This window comes from Carcharhinus amblyrhynchos, unplaced genomic scaffold, assembly GCF_965287045.1.
Source record: "Carcharhinus amblyrhynchos unplaced genomic scaffold, sCarAmb.v2.hapA scaffold_55, whole genome shotgun sequence".
Classification (NCBI taxonomy): domain Eukaryota; kingdom Metazoa; phylum Chordata; class Chondrichthyes; order Carcharhiniformes; family Carcharhinidae; genus Carcharhinus; species Carcharhinus amblyrhynchos.
The window spans coordinates 473,255-488,782 of NW_027649796.1; the positions used below are offsets into that span (position 1 = coordinate 473,255).

Sequence of the window (15,528 nt, forward strand, 5' to 3'; positions counted from 1 at the left end):
TGTGGATGCTTTGGAGTGGTGCAAAGAAGATTTACAAGGATGTTGCCTCATCTCCTTAAAGTATGAGGAGACATTGAATAAACTTGGATTGTTTTCACTGGAAAGGTGGTAGCTGAGGGGTGGCCTGATAGAGGCATATATAGTGCATAGTTGGAGGCTTTTCCCCAGGATAAGAAGGTCAACTACAAGATGAAACAGTTTAAAGACAAGAGAAGGAAAGTTTAGAGGCGGCGTGGGGGGGAAAGTTTTGGCATAAACGGTGGTGGGTGCCTCGAATGCACAGCCAGTGAAGTTGATGGAAGCAGGCGTGTTCCCAATGTTCAAAGTTTATCTTGATAGAAACATGAACAGCAGACAAACAGAGGAATACAAACTGCGTATTGACAGAAGGTATTGGGACTGAATAAGGATTAGGAGTCATCACAGGCTTGGTGGGCCGAAGGGCCTGTTACTTGTTGTAGGCTTTTTTGTTCTTTGAAGATCAGAATCACGCATGATTATTGCAGTATCCTTTTCCAAGACCCCACTATATTTCCATATGGTGTCGGAGATTGTGACAATTGTTAGGAGACTATAAATGATTCCAACAAGTGACTTCTTTAAAATTTGTTCATTCTTTATCTCCACCCAAACTGATTCTGCATCTTCATCATTGGAACAAAGTTCACCTCTCACTACTGCACTGTCCTCTGTTACCAGCAGTGAGACCCTACCATCATGTCCTGTCCTACATTGACTATCATTTATTCACTCTCCCCTTTTCACAGATCAGTAGATGCTGTATCCAGAAAGAGCTGTGCAGCTATGAGGATGAGCAGCGCACCTCAGAGGCTGAATATTATCATCATTGAGGGTGAATAATACTAATATTCTCCCACACCCTCGACATTTGTGGCATTGACATCCCATTCCTTAGGATCATACAAAGAAATCTCACGAGTCAGTTTAAAGGCAGTTTTTCTTATTCATAACTGGCGCCAACAGTAATGGGCAGTTATTTTAATACAAATACCAGTGGTGAAATTATATTGTTGAATATTGAGTTATTATAAACACAATCTCACACAGTCTGCTACTTACTCCAGTTTCTGTATTTTACAGTCCGGATTCCTCAGAGCCACAGACAGTTGTTTCACTCCTGAATCTCTCAGTTTATTGTTACCCAGATTCAGATCTATCAGTGAGCGGTTTGTACTGAGAGCAGAGGCCAGGTCCTTGGCACAAGAATCGGTGAGAGCATTACCAAACAGACTGGAGATCAGAGAGAGAAAAATAACAGGAATCAGGGTAAATCCAGTGTTCTTAAGAATAAGATCATTAACAATAATAATGTACAACGCGGGACATTCAAGAAACACAACTTCAGTTCATACAGAAGGCAAAAATGCCATTGATGCTGTAAATCTGAAATATGAAAAAATATGTTGGAAACTCTCAATAGTCATGATGTGGGTATGCTGGCGTTGGATTGGCGTAAACACAGTAAAAAAGTCTGACAACACCAGGTTTTAGTCCAACCTATTTATTTGATAATATACTCACTAGCTTTCCGGTTAGCCCCTTCGTCAGCCATTCACCTGACGAAGGGGCTAACCCGAAAGCTAGTGAGTATATTATCAAATAAATAGGTTGGACTAAAACCTGGTGTTGTCAGACTTTTAACTCTCAATAGGACAGGCAATATCTGTGGAAAGAGAAACAGATTTAGTTCCAGTTCAATTAGCTAAAACTAGAACTTGGAAATAGCAGTGAATTAAATTGTTTTAAGTGACAGGGAGCTGGGGATGGGCGGGTGACAAGGAAAGAACAAAATGGAAGTGACAGAGTGATTAAATGACAAAAAGGATGATGGAGAAAGGGAAGAGACACAGTAAGGAGTCTGACAACACCAGGTTGAAGTCCAACCGATTTATTTGATAATAAACTCACAAGCTTTCGAGGTTACCCCCTTCACCAGGTGAATGGAGAGTTCTGGCCTCAGACAGAGCATATAAAGCACAGACAGTTTACAGATTACTGATTAGAATGCGAATCTTTACACCTAACCTGCTGTTCAAGACCTGAAGTGGCTGATAATGTGAGTGGAAGGAGCACTGATCACAGGTTAAAGAGATGTGTATTGTCTCCAGACAGTACAGTAAGTGAGGTTTTGCAAACCCAGGCAAGTCACTGGGGTTACAGATAGTGCGACATGAACCCAAGATCCCTGCTGAGACCGTCCTCATGTGTTTGGAACTTGGCTATCAGTCTCTGCTCAGCGACTCTGCGCTGTCGTGTGTCGTGAAGGCCGCCTTGGAGAATGCTTACCCGAAGGTCAGAGGCTGAATGCCCGTGACCACTGAAGTGTTCGCCAACAGGAAGGGAACAGTCTTGCCTGGTGATTGTCCAGCGATGTTCATTCATCCGTTGTCGTAGCGTCTGCATGGTCTCCCCAATGTACCATGCTTCGGGACATCCTTTCTTGCAACGTATCAGGTAGACAATGTTGGTCGAGTTGCAAGAGTATTTACCATGTACCTGGTGGATGGTATTCTCACGTGTGATGATGGTATCCGTGTCGATGATCCGGCATGTCTTGCGGAGGTTGCTGTGGCAGGGTTGTGTGGTATTGTGGTCACTGTTCTCCTGAAGGCTGGGTAGTTTGCTGCGAACAATGGTCTGTTCGAGGTTGTGCGGTTGTCTGAAGGCAAGAAGTGGGGGTGTGGGGATGGCCCTGGCGAGATGTCCCAAAGCATGGTACATTGGGGAGACCATGCAGACGCTACGACAACGGATGAATGAACATTGCTCGACAATCACCAGGCAAGACTGTTCCCTTCCTGTTGGGAAACACTTCAGTGGTCACGGGCATTCAGCCTCTGACCTTCGGGTAAGCATTCTCCAAGGCGGCCTTCATGACACACGACAGCGCAGAGTCGCTGAGCAGAGACTGATAGCCAAGTTCCGCACACATGAGGACGGTCTCAACAGGGATCTTGGGTTCATGTCGCACTATCTGTAACCCCCGTGACTTGCCTGGGTTTGCAAAACCTCACTTACTGTACTGTCTGGAGACAATACACATCTCTGTAAACTGTGATCAGTGCTCCTTCCACACACATTGTCGGCCACTTTAGGACTTGAACAGCGGGTTAGGTGTAAAGATTCACATTCTAATCAGTAATCTCTAAACTATCTGTGCTTTATATGCTCTGTCTGAGGCCAGAACTCTCCATTCACCTGACGAAGGGGCATACTTCGAAAGCTAGTGAGTGTACTATCAAATAAATCGGTTGGACTTAAACCTGGTGCTGTCGGAGTTTTTACTGTGTTTACCCCAGTCCAACACCGGCATATCCACATCATGACTACTATCGAAAGGGAAGAGCACAGGATTCCCACATCTTTACCCTGAGTCACAGGGAGGGACATGGGATGGTCAGTGGCTCAGGAATGGAGTGTGTGGTGGGGTTGAAGATGATGAGAGAGAAACCTTTTTCACACTGCCAGTGGTTCGGGTCCGGAATTACAGCCGGGAAGTGTGGTGGAGGTCGGCTGCATCGAAACAGTCAAAAAGGAATTAGATGATTATTTGAATAGAAACATTGAGTGAGGATACGAGAAAAAGGCTGGAGAATGATACACATTCCTAATGCTAATTTGGTGAGCTAGTACAGACATGACGGGCCAAATGGCCTCACTGTGAACCGTAACAATTCTGTGAAGATAATACTTGGAAATGTATCGATATTTCAGCTGGGAGTTGGTGGTGTTGCCGTGTGGACAGTGTTAGTAGCCATAGTTCCCAATAAAATGTTAATATTTCTCTCCAATAGAGAGAGACAATTTGTTACATGTCACTTCAGGGACAAAACTTAGTAACCGTGGGGCACTGGAAGGAGATGGGACTCCATGAACCCCACAGCCGGTACGAGGACCAAACCCTCAACATTAGCATCATTCCACATCACACTCCAGACACCAAACCAACTGAACTAACCAACTCCACACAGAACCAGAACGGGTGCATTAATATCTGACAGGTTAGGGGAATCCGTCCACTCAGGCAGCACAGGCAGAATCACAGAATTGTTACAGAGCAGAAGGAGGCCATTCGGCCCATTGTGTCTGCACTGACTCTCCGAATGAGCAACTCACTAAGTGTCATTCCCTCACCTTCCCCCAAAACCCTGTGTATTCCAGAGTTTAACCACTGGCTGCAGGGGAAGATCCCATTCAGGCAAAGCTGGCACCAGATTTAAAGGCAGCCAGCAGCACTTTTAAAGGCTCTGAAGGGAGCAGTGAGGGAGCCCTGGTTAATGAGGAAAGGGCTGAAATGGCAGAAGGCAGATTAAACCCAATTCACTGACACTTCCCTGGAAATTCTCAAGGCTATATCGGTTTGGAGGGAGGTTCTGTTCCCTCAGTACTGGAGGAGGAGACCTGTCACATCAACCCAAGCAAGTCTGGATAGAAACTGCCGAGGGCCAGAGCAGGCAGCACGTGGCTGCAGTGAGGCAAAAGGATCAATAACCTGATATGTTCTGACAAGGTGAGCGTTAAACTTACAGGCTGATATGTGAATAAGGATGGAAGAGAAATTGTGGAAAGAACATCTCCACCCAGACACTGGCAATGTCCAAACAGCAGCATCAATCTTCAGGAACATGTCAGCCTCTCTGTGAAGGGTTCTGGTCAGTCAGAGATGACTGCTGTACTGCCCACACTGAGTGACCATCCTGGTGGGCCCATGATGGGCAGTCTGGCAGCACCATAGGCTTGTGTGTGTCTTTGATGGGTGAGTAACAATGGAAATTTATGTGCTTGTAGAAGAGGGCACAGAGTGTCAGAGAAGGAGCCAAGGGTGACAGGGTCTGGATTGTGTCATCCTTATGCCAATGGAAGATGAAATGCTGGAGCTGGGAGACCTGGAGGCTGGGTGGGCAATTGCTGATGGTGAGATGGGTTGTGGATCCAGAGAGAGTGAGTGAGTGAGTGATGGGCACAGGAGAGACTCTGCTGCTGAGTCTAAAACCTGGTGCTTGTGTGTTCACCATTGGTCACATGGAGCTCTGGGTTAGGAACAGTCTCCAGGACATGTTGGAATGGGCATTACCCTCTAACATTCTTCACTTTCTCACAAATCAACAGCTGTGGTGAGCGGGAGACGGGTGTGCAGCTCTGAAGATGAGGAGGGGTTGTCAGAGGATGGATTGTCATATTATTCCCCATAACATCTGCCAGAGCAGATAGTCTCACACGAGGTGCAAAGGGGTTACAATCCGGCAGCACAGGACAGCACACACAAACCCGAGCAGCTGATGAAGGCAGCAATAGCTGAGTTCACTCACACTCTTGAGGGGAGAGGGCAGAGGCAGCTTGTGGAAGGTGAAATGTGACTGGAATCTTTAACAACGCAGCAGATACTGGAGCTGCAGTGTAAGGTATTTTAACATCCGGTGGAGTTTTCAAAGGCTGTGTATCCATACACAAAGGATGGGGGAGTCAATCCAGACCAGCAGTGTTACCATGTCTCAGGTAAGAGGACAAATAACATTCATGGAGAGTCACATCCAGCCTATCATCCACAACAAATACACATGAGCTGCATGTTCTCACCACCTCCAGGAGCTCTGTAGAACACAGGCTGTGGGAGGGATGGGAAAATATGCCTGGAGCCACTGTCAGGACCACCCATGTGAACAAGGAGGTTCCAGTTTGCCCTGAATGGATAGAGGAGCGGCTGCCTGCAGCATCTGGGAGCTCCTCTCAGGATGCCCCTGGTGTGGGCAGTGGGTCCTCTTCTGCTCCGACTGTAACACAGACACCTTACGAAACTATGATGACGGAGACAACTCCAGTATCTGTGCAGAGGATTCACAGTAGGCCGGATCCTTCCAGGACTCAGGAAATCAGAGGACAAAGACCACGGTCATGGAAATTCCCAGAGGAGAGATAAAGATCCTGCCTGTAGCTCAGGGGAAAGTGCGGGGATGGGGGTGATTGTCATGGTGGGGTTGCTTCCTTGGGTTTCACAGGGTTATACATTGTTGTTACTGGTCACTTTGTTAAGTTTGTATTTTCAGTAAATTCAGAGATGGAACACCACTAAATAAATCCTTCACCATATTACTGGGTCTTTAACAGTTCACTGGGAATCTAAGATGGGAAATACAGCACTGAATGAGGTCAATTCCAGCAAGATAAGCAAATCCCATCACACTGCTGACTTGTGCCTTGTTGATGGAGAACAAGCATTTGTGAGACAGGATGCAAGTTCCTCATCTCTGAATTCCCAGGCTGTGATCTACTCTTGGAGCCACAGTGTTTACAGTTCAGTGTCTGTTCAATGAGATTAATCTTCCTACTCGTCACTTCTGACTGAAGATGGCTGCTAATGTTTCAGCCTCGTCGTTTGTACTGATGGTCTGGGTTCCCTCATCAGTAACGATGGGATTCTTGTGGCTTGTTTATAGAATCATAGAATTTCCCAGAGTGCACCAATTTTTTGAAAGAATATCTTACCCAGGCCCTGTCTCTGAAACTCCACATAAATGGCCCACTGATCCCCCTAACCTACACATCCTGAGCGCACTTGGGACAACTTAGCATAGCCAATCAACCAAACCTGCACATCTTTGGACTGTAGAAGGAAACCAGAGCACCCAGTGGAAACCCATACAGACACGGGCAGAATGTGCAAACTCCACACGTACAGTCACCCAAAGTCGGAATTGAACCCTGGTCTCTGGCACTGTGAGGCAACAGTGCTGACCACTGTGCCACCATGTCGCCTAATATTAGCAGCGAATGTCCAACATTTGTTCCATGTCTAACACTATTTATGAGTGGATATGGCAAGACTGCAGATCTCTGATCTGATCCAGAGCTTGGTCTATCATACGCTGCTTCGACTCTCTGGTCTGCAAGTGGCCGTGAGCTGGAGCTTCACCAGGTTCACATCTCATTTTTAGATACACCCAAGTCTAATTTGTTAATATATGTAAAGACAATTAGCCACAGTAACACTGTACTGATTGCTGGGAAAAGCCACTGTAAGCTTCCTCTATCTGAAAGAATACAGTTCACCACTCCTGTCTGTCTCACAGATAACTTCATATCCATGCTGCCATTGTCTGTTTTATTTCATGGTCTTTAATTTTACTGCCAAGCTGGTTATGTGTCTATTAACAGTGGACAGTGTTTCTAACACGAATATTGATAGCTATGGTACTTGTAGTGTCATTATTTGTGTTATTAAAAACACTGCCCATTATTAATAGGGATATAATTCTGACTATTCTGTACTGTGATGATTACCATTGACAGCTGAGCTGAGCCTTTAGCTCGCATTCACGAGTACATAAGATACAGGAACAGAATTAGGCCATTCAGCCCATCAGGTCCGCTCCACCATTCGATCTTGGCTGATATGCTCCTAATCCCCATTTTCCTGCCATTTCCCCATAACCCTTCAACCCATTACCAATTAAAAATCTGTCTCAATCCTTTGTAAGTTTACTCACTGTCCCAGCATCCACCACACTTCGGGATAGTGAATTCCACAGATTCAGAACCCTTTGGGAGAAGTAGTTTCTCCTCAACTCTGTTTTAAATTTGCTGCTCCTTATCCTAAGATGAGGACTTTCCATCCTAGAATGTCCCACCAGCATATATTCTTTATATTCCTTTAGCAATAAATGCCAACATTCCATTCACTTTCTTTATTATCTGCTGTAGCTACATGTTAGTTTACTGGGACTCATGAATGAGGACATCCATATTCCTCTGCACCGTAGCACCCTGAAGTCTCTCCCCATTTAGACAATAAGTCACCTTGCCATTCTTCCAACCGAAATGCACGACCTCACACTTATACACGTTAAAGTCCATCTGCCACATTTTGGCCCACTCTCCTAACCTATCTATATCCATTCTTATTCTGCATTGCAACTTACTGTCCCACCTCCTGGTGTGTAAGAACTCCTGGGCTGTAAACTCTGGAAATCCCTTCCTAATCCTCTTCACCTCGATCTCTGCCTTAACTTTTAAAATGATATATAACAGAGGTAGAGCTCTGTAAATAATCCTAATAATAACTAAACACAACTGTAAGCTGTTCTGAACAAGGGAAACTCATTTCTGTTTAGCATCGTACATAATCAGATGGTTTCTGTCAGGAGAGGGAAAGATCCTTTTTCCATATTTTGGAGGGAGGCCTTTACAGCTCTAATTATTTAAAATTCATCCCAATAATGTTTTTATTTATTCAAGGAATGTGGGCATCGCTGGTTTTTGCCAATATTTATTGTCCATGCCTATTCGCCTACGAGAATCTGCCTTCTTGAAATGATGTAGTTTTATCAGAGAATCATAGATTTATTACAGGTTCAGAATGAGGCCAATCGGCCCATCATGTCTGCAGCTGCTCTGAAATGAACATTATTACTTTGTACCATTCTCCCACACTTTCTCTGTGACCACTGGACATTGTTTCTCTCTTGACTCCCTCGAATGAACATGTCTCTGTTTTATTAGAACAAAGGAAATGGCTTCTCAACAATGAAAATATTCGCTGAGACCAAACAGTTACCTCAACCCCTGACACTTGCGCAGAACGGGTCCCAGCCGCTGGAGTCCTTCACACTGAACTTGGCATCGCTCCAGATCGAGGTGTTTTATTGTATCACAGAGTCCAATGACATGAGACAGGACTGCACAGTCAATCGGGGTCAGTCCCAATCTGCTAAATGAAAGTGTTTTCACAGATCCCACTGCTTTCTCAGCCAGTGTTTTATTCTGAGACTCAAACAGGTAGTGGAATGTGTTCAGGAGCTTCCTTTTCCCAGTTTCAGTCTGTGTGTTTCCAATCTGCCCTTCAACCATCTCCTTCACCCAGTCAATCACTCGGCAGGTTGTTTGATGAAGAAACGGACTCAGAAACTCCTCCAGGGGTCGAGCTGACTGTGGGGAGGAGAGACCAGCAACAAAACGGAGAAATATCTCAAATCGCCCATCTTCCTCACTGTGGGCTTCACTGAGGAGTTTCCCAATCTCCCCGGGATCTGGAGTCAGGAATTGTGTGAGTGCAGCTACAAACTCTTGGATGGTGAGATGTGGGAATGTATAAACCACACTCTGGGCAGAATCATCTCTCTCCAAAAGTTCCATCAGGAACCCAGACAGGAACTGGGAAGGTTGTAGATTGTACTCAATCAAATCTCCATTTCTAAACACAATCTTCTTCTGGGAGACTCCTGTGTAGGCCATCTCACCAAGCTTCAGTAACACATCACGGGGGTTTTCAATCTCTCGGCCATGGTTTTTCAGAATGTTGTAAATATAGTAGGAATATAGTTGGGTGATGGTCTTGGGAACTTGCTGCCGGTTCCTGTCTCTTTGTGTGAAGAAGGGACCCAGTGACAGAGCGAGGATCAAGCAGTAGGAAGGGTTGTAACACATGGTGTACAGGACCTCGTTCTCCTCCACGTGTTTGAAAACAGCTGCTGCCACCGCCTGATCTTCAAAAAACTTGTTGAAATATTCCTTCCGTTCATCACCAACAAATCCCAGGATTTCAGCCCAGACACTGATCTCAGCCTTTTCTAATAAATGTAATGCCGTGGGGCGGCTGGTCACTAGCACTGAACATCCTGGGAGCAGCTTGTGCTGTATTAAACTGTACACAATGTCAGACACTTCACACCGGAATTCAGGATCTGTGCACATGGACTGAGGTTCTGTATTTCTCCGATCATCAGCAAAATCAATCGTGTCCTTGAATTCATCCAAACCATCGAATATAAACAGCAATCCCTCTGGGTTCTTCCAGAGCTCTCCCAGAATATTCCCAAGGTAAGGATAGAAAAAGAGTATCAGATTCCTCAGGTTTATTCTACAGTTAATAGCGTTCAAATCCCGGAATTTAAAACTGAAGACAAATTGAAAGTGTGGGTATATTTTCCCAGTGGCCCAGTCATAAACAATCTTTTGAACAATTGTTGTTTTACCAATTCCTGCCACTCCGCTCACTGCTGCTGAATTCCCAGATTTGGATTTTCTCTTGGAAAAGCTGCTCTGGAACAATTGATCAGTTCGGATTTTTTCCAGTTCTTTCCGGAGATGTTTCTCTCTCCATTTTTCATGGTCTCGGCCTCTTGCCAGCAGTTCATGTTCGACAAGTCTCCGATCTCGAACACTGGAAATAACCGTTAGCTCAGCATATCGATCAACCAGCTGGAAAATCTTAACTTTCTCCTTTATGAGGATAGTGTTCACTCTCAGAGTTTCAGTTTGTACCCGGAGTGTCTCCTTGTGTTTCTGTTGGAGATCTTCAATCAGAACAGAGAGAAAATGTTAGCTGCATTAAGACACTGCCTTTGCTGATTTGAGGGATTTATTTTACACTGTCAGTCAAGGTTTGAATAGGATATAAAATTGAGTTATTGGAAACCTCATTTGACAATGATTAATTTCCATTTAAAGTTTCAGATCATCAATTAATTCCAATATTTCTATAACATGTTGGGGGCGATTCTCCCAAACAGGGATCTAAATGTCGAAATCGTATAAAAACTGGAGTAAATCATTCTGGACTTTTCAGCGGGAGTTTCAAAATGAATCTCCCACAATCTGTGCAAGCACAGTGGGTGGACCTATTCCGGCTGGAGAGGCCGGCAGCATCACACTGAGCGGCCAGTGTGCGCGAGGTGATCTGTCAGCGCAGAGATCGGCATAGCGGCTCCACAACACCAGCGCCCAGCATTTCTCCCCCTCCTACACAGTCCCAATGCCTCCCCCACCCCAGCAGACTGACCCCACCGTAATCATGACACCCTCCAGCAGGCTGATCCCCTCTCCCCACCCTGATGGCCAGCTCCAATCGCTGTCCTCCCTCCGTCACTCAGCCCGAATGCAGAGTGGAAGCGGGGCTCCCACAGGCCTGATCCCCATTAGGCCCTGAATCCTTGGCACTGCTCACTGCCCAGTAGTCAGTGCCAAGGTGTCCTGGGCATGAGCACTTTGCCCCTTTGGCAGTGCCAGGGGACCAGGCTGGCAATGCCCAGGGTGCCCCAGTCATCTCCAACCTTCTGGAGACCTCTATGTCATCCCCTTCACTCCAGCGGGGTCTGGCCTCCAGCTCCCTGCAAATAGGAAGTTATACAAAACCCCTCCTGACGTGAGGTGGTGGTGGGGCGAGGGACTACTGGGCCTGGAAATTTAAGTCCTGCTCCCGCTAATGACTTTTAAGCAGATTCAAATGCGCATTTTAATAATTTATACAGCTCCACACCGATCTCTCTGGCACAGAGCTGACGGTGCCCGAAATCCAGCTGCGGGAGACACATGCAGGCTACGGCCCCCAGCGGGGAGTCTGTGAAACAGGTCTGCACCGGTCTCCTGGACTGCTGCGCTACAAAAGCAGCACAGCGAGCTGGGAGAATCACCCCCATTGATTTTACAAAGGTGATGTTTTAACTCTGATGGTTAATACTTTCCTCCCTGCCCTCATTATAGACATCTCATTGGTAGATCTTGATTATAAAGCAGTCGATATAGTTTGTGAACTAGTCAGAGCTCCCAGCCTGCTGCAGAAATGGTAAGTGGGATATTAGACACTGTGTGGGAGTGGGAGAGACTGTAATTGTTCAGGAGTCTCACTGTTACTGTATTTAAACTTCAATAGGTTCTCTGTCATATTGTGTGCATTAGAAAAGCAACAGTTTTGAACATGTGAAGTTCTGCTATTCTATCAGGCTGTTACCGTATTAAGCGAGTTATTGGGGAGCCGTTTGGCTCAGTTGGAGAGAAGCTTGATGTGGTTTATGTTCTAACAACAGCCTGACAATCGACTCCTGTTCTTTCTAAGGTGAATTCAGGACCTCGCTCGTTGCCCTGCCCATGGTGGAGATATAATCTGCCTTTAGACAGAGAACTCAAAAAAAACCTTACACTTTTAGTGTGTCAGTAATCACTAATTATATTTCAGGGATTGTACACACAGATTTAACAATTCTGCTTTGAAAACAGTCGAGCCATGACAACAATGAGAAATAGAACAACAAGCCACTTTACGAAGTGTAATATGAAAGCAGTAAGCATTCAAAGCTCACTTGAACTGTTTACCAATAATTGTAATATTTGATTAATTCTGTCTCTTGTTTCTCTGTAATGCAAAAAAAGTCACATTCTTAGTTCTTACACTGGCTTCAAACATAACCTCTGAATTAAAGGATTGCTGAGTAGACCAGTGTGCTCTCTTTCACTGCTATTCAGAAACAACCAGTAGATTTGCATCAAGCCCAGATATTCTCTTTTCCTCAGATTTCTGCTTCAGAACAATGTTCAATTGTGTGAACATCAGCAGTTAGTCTTATTTATCAAATATTTTCTGACGGCAAGTTCTGTTCCATGAAATGATAAAGTTCAATATTAATCATTTTGTCGCCTTTTCCCCTCTAAGCATTTCGCCCTACATGGGGTAAATCAAAGCTCGCAACCTACACGCTCATCAGCCTGATGTATATAGTGGATGATGCAAGGGAAAATCTAAGATATTCTTTACGATCACTGGGAAAAGGGAGAGACGACTAACAACTCACGTTCTACAATAAATAGATTGTGCTGGGATTTACTGAGAAATTGAGTCTACCAGTGGATTGGGGAATCCGGTAGGCATTGTCATTCTAGACTGATAAGATTCCTCACACAAGGTCACTGTGAGACAGTGTTATTGTTTCAGTGGAAATGAGAAAGTCTGGATTTGGAATGGTCTTCAATGTCATGATTAAAACTTAACTGATTAAAAGATGTGGTTCAGTTTGAAGACATCTTACAAACGAGCTTCCCTGAGAATTAGTCCGACACACATTACTCTTAACGGTCCGCATTCATGAGGTGAACAAGATTAAACAAGCTCGGAGCAGTCGTAGACTATTAGGTGTACAGTAAATTTGCCAATGAAAATATTAATAGGATGATTAACACTGTAGAAAACAATCATATAAAAATGTGCATATGAGTGAGTGCAGTGAGTACACATGGGCAAACAGTGTTTTATTGAGATAAATGTGTCTCAGATATAATTGTTGAGGCAATGTTGAAGCGGGGCATCATTTATCGGGAATAATAGAGACAGAGTGAGAGGAGAAAAGAGCTTGGTGTTACTGAGGGCAGCACAGTTGATAGCAATTCTGTCTCAGCGCCAGGGACCTGGGTTCAATCCCGGTGCTTGGGTGACTCCTTATGGAGTCTGCACATTCTCCCCGTATCTGTGTGGGCTTCCTCCAGATACTTTGGTTTCCTCCCACAGTCCAAAGATGCGCAGGCTAGGTTGATTGGCCATGGACTAATGTTTGCATACATCGGGCAGTTGTTTTACTTTGCATTCTGTAATAAAGTAAGTTCCTTTTCGATTTGGCTTCCCAAGTCATTACATTCAGCCAGCATTTATTGTCCATCTCTAATTCCCACGCAAATGTGCTCGTCAGCTGCCTTCTGGACCCGCAAATCCTGATACACCCACAATACTGATACAGAGAGTGTTCCAGGATTTTGCTCCAGTGACAAGGTATGGGATCAGAGGAAAGCTGATTACATGGGTACAGAACTGGCTTCGCCATAGAAGACAGGAGATAGCAGTAGAGGGGTGCTTTTCTGAATGGAAGTCTAGGGCTAGCAATATTCCACAGGGAGAAGATCTGGTACCTTTGTTATTCATAGTACATATCAATGATTTGGCGGAAAACGCAGCTTGCCTGATTAGTAAGATTGCAGACGACACAAAAATTGGTGGAGTTGCAGAGAGTGAAGAGGATTTTCAGAGGGTACAACAAAATATAGTCCTACCGGAGACTTGGCTGGAGAAATGGCAGATGGAGTTTAATCTGGATAAATGATAGATAATGCATTTTGGAAAGTCCAATGCATGCCAGAATTATACAGAAAATGGTAGAGCCTTTGGAATACTGACAGGCAGAGAGATCTAGGTGTACATGTCCACCGACCACTGAAAGTGGCAAAGCAGAGGGGTAAGGTAGTTAATAAAACATACGGCATGTTTGTCTTTATTTATCGGGTCATTGAGTATAAAAATTGGCAGGTTATGCTGCAGCTGCACAGAAACTTAGGCCTCATTCAGAATATTGCGTACAATCCTGGTCACCACACTACCAGAAGGATGTGGATGCTTTGGACGGGGTACAGAAGAGGTTGACCAGGACGTCGACTGGTCAGGAGGGTATTAGCTATGAGGAGAGGTTGGATAAACTTGGTTTTTCCTCACTGGAACGACGGAGGTTGAGCAGTGGCCTGATCGAGGTCTACAAGATTATGAGTGGCATGGACAGAGTGCATGGTCAGATGTTCTTTCCTGGGGTAGAAAAGTCAAGTAGATCATAGAACCCTACAGTGCAGAAAGAGGCCCTTCAGCCCATTGAGTCTGCACCGAACACAATCCCACACAGACTCTACGCCCATATCCTTACATATTATACCCACTAATCCCTCTAACCGATACATCCCTGGACTCTAAGGGGCAACTTTTTTTCTAAGCATAGCAAATCAACCTAACCTGTACATCTTTGGATTGTGGGTGGAAAGCGGAGTACCCGGAGGAAACCCACGCAGGCACGAGAAGAATGTGCAAACTCCACACAGACAGTGACCCGAGCCAGGAATCGAACCCAAGACCCTGGAGCTGTGAAGCAGCAGTGCTAACCCACTGTGCTCCTGTGCCGCCCATTGGGAGTACTAGGGAACATAGGATAAAGTTGCGTGGGGAGAAGTTTAGAACAGATGTGCGAGATAAGTGTTTTTACACAGAGGGTGGTGAATGTCTGGGAACAGGTGTGATAGCAGCCTTTAAGGGATAACTAGACAAATACATGAATAGGATGGGAATGGAAGGATACGGACTCCTTACGTGTGTATGGTTTTAGTTCAGCCAGGCATCATGATCAGCGCAGGCTGTGAGTGCCAAAGGGCCTGTTCCTGTGCTGGACTTTACTTTATAGAACACAGAACACTACAGCACAAACAGGCCCTTCGGCCCACAAGTTGTGCCGATCACATCTATACCTACCAAGCCACGGAACTATCTGTAACTCCCAATCCCATTCGATCCCATATACTCATCCAGGAGTCTTTTAAAAGACCCCAGTGAGTTCACCTCCACCACCACCGACAGCAGCCGATTCCACTCACTCACCACCCTCTGAGTGAAAAACTTACCCCTAACATCACCTCTGTACTTGCTTCCCTGCACCTTAAACCTGTGTCCTCTCGTAATTTCAGCCCTGGGAAATAGCCTCCGAGAATCCACCCTATCTATTCTTGAGGGGAATTGTTTGATAGAGCAGACGCAACATGGTTTCGTTAAGGGGAAGTCGTCTCTGACAAATTTATTGGAGTTCTATGAGGATGTGTCTAGGGCGGTGGATAGAGGAGAGCCGGTGGATGTGGTCTTTCTTGATTTTCAGAAGGCGTTTGACAAGGTACCTCACAAGAGGTTATTGCAGAAGGTCAGGGGGCATGGAGTTGGGGGTAGGG

The 15,528-nt window shown here is 45.3% G+C and overlaps 1 protein-coding gene across 1 annotated transcript in view; it reads right to left on the reverse strand.

The window, feature by feature from the left end:
- Positions 1-1,076: 1,076 nt before the first annotated feature.
- LOC145337644 (NACHT, LRR and PYD domains-containing protein 12-like) overlaps positions 1,077-15,528 on the reverse strand; it is a 264,909-nt gene continuing 250,457 nt past the window's right edge. Inside the window, exons 9-10 of the mRNA XM_080182462.1 lie at positions 8,573-9,677; positions 1,077-1,251 (exon numbers count right to left, since the gene is read on the reverse strand). Coding sequence (XP_080038588.1) covers positions 1,077-1,251; positions 8,573-9,677 — 1,280 coding nt within the window. The remainder of the gene's footprint in view (positions 1,252-8,572; positions 9,678-15,528) is intronic.